At 50.4% G+C, this 10000-nt stretch overlaps 2 protein-coding genes across 6 annotated transcripts in view; one reads left to right on the top strand and one right to left on the bottom strand.

Annotated features, from left to right (window-relative positions):
* LOC133125317 (POU domain, class 2, transcription factor 1-like) overlaps positions 1 to 6457 on the top strand; it is a 17943-nt gene extending 11486 nt beyond the window's left edge. For all 5 annotated transcript variants that reach the window (XM_061237141.1, XM_061237142.1, XM_061237143.1 and 2 more), the window contains exons 10-14: positions 219 to 386; positions 646 to 754; positions 1320 to 1563; positions 1837 to 1913; positions 2374 to 6457. In XM_061237141.1, the coding sequence (XP_061093125.1) occupies positions 219 to 386; positions 646 to 754; positions 1320 to 1563; positions 1837 to 1913; positions 2374 to 2651 (876 nt within the window). In that variant the 3' untranslated portion in view covers positions 2652 to 6457. The remainder of the gene's footprint in view (positions 1 to 218; positions 387 to 645; positions 755 to 1319; positions 1564 to 1836; positions 1914 to 2373) is intronic.
* A 2410-nt stretch (positions 6458 to 8867) lies between these two features.
* The window catches only part of LOC133125155 (T-cell surface glycoprotein CD3 zeta chain-like), a 14054-nt gene continuing 12921 nt past the window's right edge, over positions 8868 to 10000 (bottom strand). The window contains exon 8 of the mRNA XM_061236900.1: positions 8868 to 9761. Within this exon, the coding sequence (XP_061092884.1) occupies positions 9693 to 9761 (69 nt within the window). The 3' untranslated portion in view covers positions 8868 to 9692. The remainder of the gene's footprint in view (positions 9762 to 10000) is intronic.

Consider the following 10000-nt stretch of genomic DNA (forward strand, 5'->3'; position numbering starts at 1 on the left):
CCTGCTCACTCCCCGCTCACTTATCCCCGCTCACTCCCTGCTCACTCCCGATGTCCCTGCTCACTCACAGGCCTGGAGGTGAGCGATAAACCAGGCTTACACGCCTGTGCTGGGTTTCTCACATTCTGGGGTTTGAACACATACCCTCCTGGGCTGTCGGGTTCGGAGCCTGACTCCTTGTGCTGAAAGGGAAGCTCTGTTTCCTCCTCCGCTTGCAGCAGAATCCCAAACCCTCCTCGGAGGAGATCTCCTCCATCGCGGACCAGCTCTGCATGGAGAAGGAGGTGATCCGCGTCTGGTTCTGCAACCGTCGGCAGAAAGAGAAGAGGATCAACCCCCCCAGCAGCAGTGCCAGCAAAGCCATCTACTCCCCCCCTGTGTCCATGGTACGGCCCGCTTACACTGCACTGGCATAAGAATATACCCCCTGCTCACATGGTACGATCTGCTCGCACTACACCCTGTTAGAACAGGCACCCTCTTCCCTGTCTCCCTCAATCTTTTCTCTCTCTCTCTCTCTCTCTCTCTCTCCCTCTCTCTCCCTCTCTCTCTCTCTCCCCCTCTCTCCCTCTCTCTCCCTCTCTCTCTCTCTCTCTCTCTCTCTCCCCCTCTCTCCCTCTCTCTCTCTCTCTCTCTCTCTCTCAGGTCCCCAGCACAGCGAGCCTCGTGAGCAGTAATTCTGCGGCGGCCCTGACGGTTACTCCAGTTCTGCCTCCCCTCACCAGCACAGCCAGCACCACCCTGGCATTCACAGGTAAACTACACCACCCTGGCATTCACAGGTAAACTACACCACCCTGGCATTCACAGGTAAACTACACCACCCTGGCATTCACAGGTAAACTACACCACCCTGGCATTCACAGGTAAACTACACCACCCTGGCATTCACAGGTAAACTACACCACCCTGGCATTCACAGGTAAACTACACCACCCTGGCATTCACAGGTAAACTACACCACCCTGGCATTCACAGGTAAACTACACCACCCTGGCATTCACAGGTAAACCACACCACCCTGGCATTCACAGGTAAACCACACCACCCTGACTCTCACAGGTAAACTACGCCACTCGGCTACAGGCTGCCCCAGTCATGTACCTTAGCCGCTAGGCTACAGGCTGCCCCAGTCTGTACCTTAGCCACTAGGCTACAGGCTGCCCCAGTCTGTACCTTAGCCACTAGGCTACAGGCTGCCCCAGTCTGTACCTTAGCCACTAGGCTACGGGCTGCCCCAGTCATGTACCTTAGCCGCTAGGCTACAGGCTGCCCAGTGTTGCACCTACATCAAGGCTCTGTTTTGTGTGTTGTTTCAGGCGCGAGTCTCGGTGCTTTAACCAAGAGCACAGCGCCGGTCGTCTCCACGGTGACTGCATTGACCTCGCCGGTGACCTCGTCCCTGCTAAGCCCCGCCTCCGGCAAGCGTCAGAGTGCAGGGGCGGAGCCAGCTGGAGCCCAGGGGGCGGGGCAAGTGGTGGTGGCCACGCCCAGTTTAGCCGCCATTGCAGCAGCCGCAGGGCTCGGCCCCGCCCTCATGACCTCCCCGCAGTTCACCCCGGGGTCAGTCCCGCCTCACCTGCACTATGGGGGGGCCTGGGGGGGTGTACTTACCTGTGTGGCATTCGTGTTGTTTCATCACCTAAGTTCTCACTATGTGATATGTTCCCTATTTATGATGTGGTTATCGTTGTGCTATAGTTACCAACTTGACATCTCTCTCTCCCTCGCCCCCTCTCTTTCTCTCTCTCTCTCTCTCTCCCCCCCGTGCTCTTCTGCTCTTTTTTTCTCTCTCTCTCTCTCCCCCACTCTCTCTTTCTCTGTGTCTCTCTCTAGTGGCGGGTTGCTAAGTTTGGCCCCAGGGGGCCTCGGTGGTGCCCTGTTGAGCAACAGCACACTGGCCACCATCCAAGGTAAGAGCCGTGGGTTTATTTTACACCTTCCTGCCCTCTTCCTGTTCCCACCTGCTCAGCTTCCTGTCCTCTTCCTGTTCCCACCTGCTCAGCTTCCTGTCCTCTTCCTGTTCCCACCTGCTCAGCTTCCTGTCCTCTTCCTGTTCCCACCTGCTCAGCTTCCTGTCCTCTTCCTGTTTCCACCTGCTCAGCTTCCTTTCCTCCTCCTGTTCCCACCTGCTCCGCTTCCTGTTCCCACCTGCTCCGCTTCCTGTTCCCACCTGCTCCGCTTCCTGTTCCCACCTGCTCCGCTTCCTGTTCCCACCTGCTCCGCTTCCTGTTCCCACCTGCTCCGCTTCCTGTTCCCACCTGCTCCGCTTCCTGTTCCCTGACACTGCACACACGTACTGAAAGCTCGATAACTCTTATTTTCTCTCCTCTCCTGTGCTCTTCTGTTCCCTCCTCCCCCTCCTCCCCCCAGCTCTGGCCTCCAGTGGCTCCATGCCCCTGGCCTCTCTGGACGGCTGTGGGAATCTGCTCTTCGCCAACACCAGTACGGGCATGGGCGGGGCCTCTGGTCTGCTGACCACGCCCCTGTTCTTGAGCCCCCAGAACCTGTCTCTGCTCGCTGCCAGCACCCCCCTGAGCCTGGTGTCCCCCACCCCCCTCAACCTGCAGGTCACCTCCCCCTCCTCCGCCCGCGCGGTGACCACGACAACCCCCGCCAACACCATCATCACGGCCGCCAAGGCACAGTGAGCTCGCTCCTGTGAGGCCGCGCCCCCCCAATCATTCTTTAAAAAGTTACGTTTCCTCTCGGCAGGGCTGCGATTGGACACTTTTATTGAGGGAGGGTGTGGCAATGTGTGCGTGTGCGAGTGAGACAAGGAAGTGGTTTGTTGACCATGGTTACCTGACTGACTAAACCAGCGCAGTCCTGTTGTGTTTGTGTGGGGGAATTGTGGGAAATGTAGTCCCCTTCCTGTGGTTTTCCCTGTCCTTCCTGTCCAGGACTGCCACTGGAAAACTACTAACTAATCTAACCAAAAAGATTTATTCAGTGATGTAGATTATTATGTTAATAACGGCTATCACGGAATGGGTCGGTGCGTCCGTTCGTGTGTGTGTGTGTGTGTGCATGCATGTGCGCGTGCGCGTGTGTGTGTGTGTGTTTTAACGTTACTGAGCAGTCTCTTGTGGCCTGCACAAATCACACTGTTTATCTCCAAACTTCTGACTGAGGGACTGCGGAGACCTGCCTTAATCTGTGCCTCTGGCCTCCTGCATATTTACTGCTGTATCCGCTCCTCCTGCTGCAATGTGTGTGTGAGAGTGTGTGAGAGTGTGAGAGTGTGAGAGTGTGAGAGTGTGAGAGTGTGAGAGTGTGAGAGTGTGAGAGTGTGAGAGTGTGAGAGTGTGAGAGTGTGTGTGTGTGAGAGTGTGTGAGTGTGTGTGTGTGTGAGAGTGAGAGTGTGTGAGAGAGTGTGTGTGTATATGTGTGTGTGTGTGTGTGAGTGTGAGAGAGTGTGTGTGTGTGTGTGTGTGAGTGTATGTGTGAGTGTATGTGTGAGTGTATGTGTGAGTGTATGTGAGAGTGTATGTGAGAGTGTGTGTGTGAGTGTGAGAGTGTGAGAGAGTGTGTGAGTGAGAGAGTGTGTGTGTATATGTGTGTGAGAGTGTGTGAGTGTGAGAGAGAGTGTGTGAGTGTGAGAGAGTGTGTATGTGTGTGTATGTGAGAGTGTGTGAGTGTGTGAGTGTGAGAGTGTGAGAGTGTGAGAGTGTGTGAGAGAGAGTGTGTGTGTATGTGTGTGTGTGTGTGTGTGAGTGTGAGTGAGTGTGTATGTGAGTGTGACCACCGGAGGCTTTAAAGTGTGGAAGCATATGTTTTAGCTCAGATCATCGTCTCACTATTATGGAGCTTTAAGTACATGTGTGCAGTGTGTCTATAGAGAGGTGCATGTGTGCAGTGTGTCTATAGAGAGGTGCATGTGTGCAGTGTCTCTAGGGAAGTGTTGCTCATAGCTTTAGTGGAAGTGGGGTGGGGGTGGGGACTACACCACTCACATGTACCAAACATGAGTGGAGCACACCTGTCCATAGGGCTGTCTTTAACACCAGAGCTTCATTATATAACAAATAATAGTAATAATAATAGTAATAATAAGAATATGCAATAATGCAATATTTATATGATCCAAAGAGCTGATGCACACTGGAGCTCAATTTGACTGCCTGCTCGGTGTGTGTGTGTGTGTGTGTGTGTGTGTGTGTGTGTGAGAGAGAGAGAGAGAGAGAGAGTGTGAGTGAGTGAGAGTGTGTACACAGAGAGGATGAGGAAAGGTTGGGTGTGTTTTGGTCGGTGTTCAGCTGGGGAGGACTTAACACTATTTGTTTTTGTTTAAAGTATTGTTTAAGGTGTGCATACGAGCTAACGGTGGGTTTAGATGGGTATAAATGTTGGTGTTTATAATGTAGATGGATATTTGGGTTCAGGGGGTACAGTATTAGTCATAAAGCAAAGCTCAAACCAAATAAGGTTATATGTGTGTGTGTGCGTGCGTGCGTGCGTGCGTGTGTGTTTGTACATTTGTGATATCCTCTTTTTGGGGTACAGGAGGTTACTACAGGAATCATGGACCCCCTTTGATGGGTGGAGCCATCATATGCTGTCAATCACTTGTTTGAACCAATCAGGTAGATTTTGGTTTATTTTCCATAGCAGCTTGGTGGGTTCTGATTGGCTGAGAACAAGGGCCTTGCCTTTTATGACTTGTAGTTCAGTCCTCCAGTAGCAAGAGGGCGACACAGCCTTGTATTCCTCAGCTGTTCCACCGCAGTACCTGCTGAAAGATCTCAGCATTTGACTCAACCTCACTGATCATGTGCATCTGCGTGTGCAGTAGTGATGTCCAAGGCATGCATCTGTTCTGAACATTCACCAGAGACCTCTGGATGCAGGATTATCAGTAACAAAGCAAAGTTGAGAATCAGAAATGTAGCATTAAAACTTAACGTCAGCCATCTCATGTACAAAAGGCTATGGCGGAGGTGATTTCATATCACAGTGTAGTTTGACGTCGTGGATTTTTAAAAAAGCTTTGTAAATTTTTGCAGTACAATCCTGTCGGTCATCTCATGAATGAACTTTGGCTTTGCCCTCGTTCTGTGGGTCTTTGTGAAGCTTATGAAGATAAGTTCAGAAGCGGCGTTGCAGCATCACTAGAACCCTCTAGAACCCTCTAGACCCTCGTCTCTAGAATGTTGTCAGGTCTCTGGAGTGGAGGAGCTGTCAGAGTGTGTGTGCCTGTCACATGGTCCTGTGTGTGTGTGTGTGTGTGTGTGTGTGTGTGTGTGTGTGTGTGTGTGTGTGTGTGTGTGTGTGTGTGACGTGTCATGGGCAGTGTGTGAGGCTCCAGGCCTCCTCTCCTCCCCCTGTACGTGTAGATTGGAGGAGGAGGCGGTGGAAGGGAGGTCCAGTCTGCAGTTTTGGGGAGCACTCTGTGTCACAGGCCTCCGCTCCGCCCCCCTTTGGGCAGCGTGATGCCTGCCTCCGCCCTCAAATACTCATCTGTGCTCTGTTGATCTTGTCTGATGCATTTGAGCCTGCAAGATGGGTGTGGTTTACATTTTCATGGCCATTTAATGTGTTCCAATGCACCAGGCAAACCTAGTTGAATGCAAAAAAATAAAAATAATCTAAAAAAATAAAAACAATATTTGAATTTAAAACAAATACTATTTGAACCTAGGTCTGCTCAGTACGGCGTAATGGAGCAGTGTGCATAACCTTAGTGCTGCCTGCACCGGTCTGAACTGGTCTGAACCGGTCTGAGCCGGGGTAAACCAGTCTGAACTGGTCTGAACTGGTCTGAACCGGTCTGAACTGGTCTGAACCGGTCTGAACTGGTCTGAGCCGGGGTAAACCAGTCTGAACTGGTCTGAACCAGTGTCCGTAGGACCCCTGGTCCTGTTGGAGGGGACCCCAAAATGTCCTGCTCTGATGAGGGGCTGTACCCGTCTGTGACAGGGCGCCTCTCAACTCTCCCTTTCATACAACACCTCTTACACACAGCTCCTACTGCAGACATCCTCTTCTAGCCAAGCTCACCTGCTCTGTCTTTGTGCTATCGGCTGTTTGCTTATTTCTTTAAATAAAAATGAAATGGACAAAAAGGTAGAGTTGTAGGAGGTGCTACTGTTAAAGTACTGCTAATGCTACAGTGCTTCTGTTAAAGTCGGTGCTACTGCTTGTAGAGTTAATCCATTCTGATTCATTAAGATCCTGCTTATGGGGGAGAGGTGCACTGTGGGATTGAGGTCGTCTCGGCTCCCAGTTTTCACATGCATGTCCCGCAATGATGTAAACCAGACAAAAATCTTTATTATTCTTAATGTGATCCATTAGTGAATGTAGTGCTTTTTTCGCAACAATACAAAAAGGAAACATGTATATGTACATTAAAAAAAAAAAAAAAAATTTAAACAATTTTTGCGAGCACAGTGCTGTATAGTGTGTGTGGCCTATGGATGGGGTGTGGCCTGTGGCTGGGGGTGTGGCCTGTGGTTGGGGGTGTGGCCTGTGGATGGGGGTGTGGCCTGTGGATGGGGGTGTGGCCTATGGGTGGGGGTGTGGCCTGTGGGAGGGGGTGTGGCCTGTGGGTGGGGGTGTGGCCTGTGGATGGGGGTGTGGCCTGTGGTTGGGGGTGTGGCCTATGGATGGGGGTGTGGCCTGTGGATGGGGGTGTGGCCTGTGGGTGGGGGTGTGGCCTGTGGATGGGGGTGTGGCCTGTGGATGGAGGTGTGGCCTGTGGGTGGGGGTGTGGCCTATGGATGGGGGTGTGGCCTGGGGGAGGGGCCGGTGGGGTTGCCTCTGATCATGATCTACCTGCCCATAATGTTTCTGTTTTTGGCTTTTATCTTTTTAGTTTTTACTTTATTTATTGTGCATGAGGAGCTTTTAAAACACGCGCTTAACTGTCGTTTTAATCCCACTGCATTGGGAAGAGTTCATGGGTCACTGAGACAAGCCTGTTCTCTCTCATTCTCACTCCAGGCACTGTCACTGTTCACGTGTGAATCCGTCTTTCTGTGTGTGAGTGTGTGTGTGTGTGTGTGTGTGTGTTTGTTTTTAATCTACGTGGGCCTTGTAGGTTCTAACCAGCTCTATCCCAAAGCGAAAATCTAAATAACTAATGTTTGCCTGACGCACATACCAAAGATATGACCTCTGACCTGGTCACATGTGCACCAACTGACCAATCCCAGGGCTGCTGGGGTCCTAATCACAGTCATTCCAAAGTTTAGATGTATATTTTGGTATATTTCTTGGATTGTTGAGAAAATTGTTTTTGCTTTGTCCTTTTTAAACTTCTAGTTTGGTTGGTGTATATTTCACTTACGTAAAAGCATGATTTTAACACACAGGTGGGAGAATAACAGTATTTTTGTATGTTTTGGGTATAATCCTTCCCATGTGGGTGTATCATGGTTCTAAAGGCTGTACATACGACTTGGGTTTTAGGTTTGATTAACCAAGTTCTCACTGTTGTCATGGTGATGCTATCGGTGGAGAGGGTACCAGTCCATAGACTCTCACTGTTGTCATCCTCCTGTTGCTATAGAAATGCATTATCAATGAGACTACAGTATGGTAGCCTAGATGGGACACATTTCTGTGGATTTGTGTTGATGCATTTGTCTGCTGTACTTTTTCTTGTTTTACATGTGTACAAAAAGAATGTTTTACTGTTACTGTACAGCACTTTTGTTGTAAACATCATTAAACCACATTTTTAAAGCGTTTTAACATCGGCTGTGAAGTGTGTTTGTGCCCTTATGCCCATGTGTCCCAGCTGTCATCTGACACAGGGAGGTCTGTAGTCTGACGCAGGGAGGTCTGTAGTCTGACACAGGGAGGTCTGTAGTCTGACGCAGGGAGGTCTGTAGTCTGACGCAGGGAGGTCTGTAGTCTGACGCAGGGAGGTCTGTAGTCTGACGCAGGGAGGTCTGTAGTCTGACGCAGGGAGGTCTGTAGTCTGACGCAGGGAGGTCTGTAGTCTGACACAGGGAGGTCTGTAGTCTGACGCAGGGAGGTCTGTAGTCTGACACAGGGAGGTCTGTAGTCTGACGCAGGGAGGTCTGTAGTCTGACGCAGGGAGGTCTGTAGTCTGACGCAGGGAGGTCTGTAGTCTGACACAGGGAGGTCTGTAGTCTGACGCAGGGAGGTCTGTAGTCTGACGCAGGGAGGTCTGTAGTCTGACACAGGGAGGTCTGTAGTCTGACGCAGGGAGGTCTGTAGTCTGACGCAGGGAGGTCTGTAGTCTGACGCAGGGAGGTCTGTAGTCACTCCAGCCTGACTTCATCAGCTGAGACCCAGCGCTTTTCATCCAAAGGCATTCAGTATTTAACATTACTGCGTCGTTTAAAAATTGATTTATTTAAATAATAAACATACGCCCGCACGCACACACGTACATACGCACGCACGCACACACACGTACATACGCACGCACGCACACACACACAGACATACACTCACACACGTACATACACACGCACGCACACACACGTACATAGTCACGCACGCACACACACACGGACATACACATGCATGCACACACACACGTACATATGCATATACATATACACAGCAGCTCAAACAAATAGAGCCCCCCCCCCCCCCCCACAAATAGAGCCCCCCCCCCCCCCCCCCCAATGAGCTGATGGGTGTTAGAGCGTGCATACTCAGATACAGCACACTATGCACTGAGTGGAGTGTGCTAGCGTGCATACTCAGACACAGCACACTATGCACTGAGTGGAGTGTGCTAGCGTGCATACTCAGACACAGACACTGTTCACATTTACACATCGCATACACATTATAATCTGGTGAACGTTGGGGTTCCATTTTTTTTATTCACTCCATTAGATTTCCCCTGAAAAGTGAAAAATTACCAGTAACCAAGCTGTTCATTTGATAGTTCACCTATATTTAATCAACTTGAAGAAATCATCTCCAGGAAATAATTAAAGACATCAAACATACAAAGTGTATTTCATAGAAATGTAATGAAATGCATAATTGCAGTTTTACATCTGAAAGTGAGAAATAATGAGCAAGCTTAAATATGGCATTTTCCCGCTCAGATGGGAACCTATGTACATTTGGACAGTATATAAAATAATCACAAGCAAGTGAACTGAAAGCCATTCAACACAAGACGTGCACATTTGATCTGAAACCAGAAATGCATGAAGCCGTAATGGCCAGTAAAATGTGCAGTACCTGATTCAACCTGCTAGGGGCACTGCAGCCCCACGTGCTGCCATGGTGACAGTCTCTACTGTCTGTTACACTGAGCTTAATGACCTCTGGCTCATGGATAAAACAGGGACTGGGGAGTAGGAGATGGAGAGCATGGAGGAGTGAGGGGGGGGTGTCGGGGGTAATTAGCATTGCCTACATTGTTTTTGTTGTGCACTATGATACAAAAACAAAGCAAAAATGTTATCACAGAAAATAAACAGTTCTGACAAATACATGAGTAAAAAATACATGTGCATTTAGAGATGTGGGAAGTGTTCAGTATTCAATACTGCTGAAATAATACTGAGTAAAAAACTGACATACCTGCCCCCTTAATAAAGAATCTGTAACAATTCGCCTTAAAACTCAACAATCCCAGTGTTTAAAATAACTCTATTTACTGATTGATTGGATTTGCCCGTGCAGGTGAAGGCTAGCCTCCTCCCATTGGCTAGCTGAGACTGTGGAAAGGTCAGAGGTCACGTGCATTCTTAGCGGGGGCGTGGCATCGGCTGCATCTTCAGCGACTCGTAGGTATCCTTGGTGACGGTGTTCAAACCCTGCAGAGGGGACAGGGTCATGGGTTGGAGGGGTCGGGGTATGGGGAAGAGGGGCGGGGTCATGGGTGAGAGATGGGGGAGATGGGGCGGGGCATGGGGGAGAGGGGCGGGGCATGGGGGAGAGGGGGCAGGGCATGGGGAAGAGGGGCGGGGTCATGGGTGAGAGATGGGGAGATGGGGCGGGGCATGGGGGAGAGGGGGCGGGGCATGGGGGAGAGGGGGCAGGGCATGGGGAAGAG

This window comes from Conger conger, chromosome 3 (assembly GCF_963514075.1).
Source record: "Conger conger chromosome 3, fConCon1.1, whole genome shotgun sequence".
Taxonomy (NCBI): domain Eukaryota; kingdom Metazoa; phylum Chordata; class Actinopteri; order Anguilliformes; family Congridae; genus Conger; species Conger conger.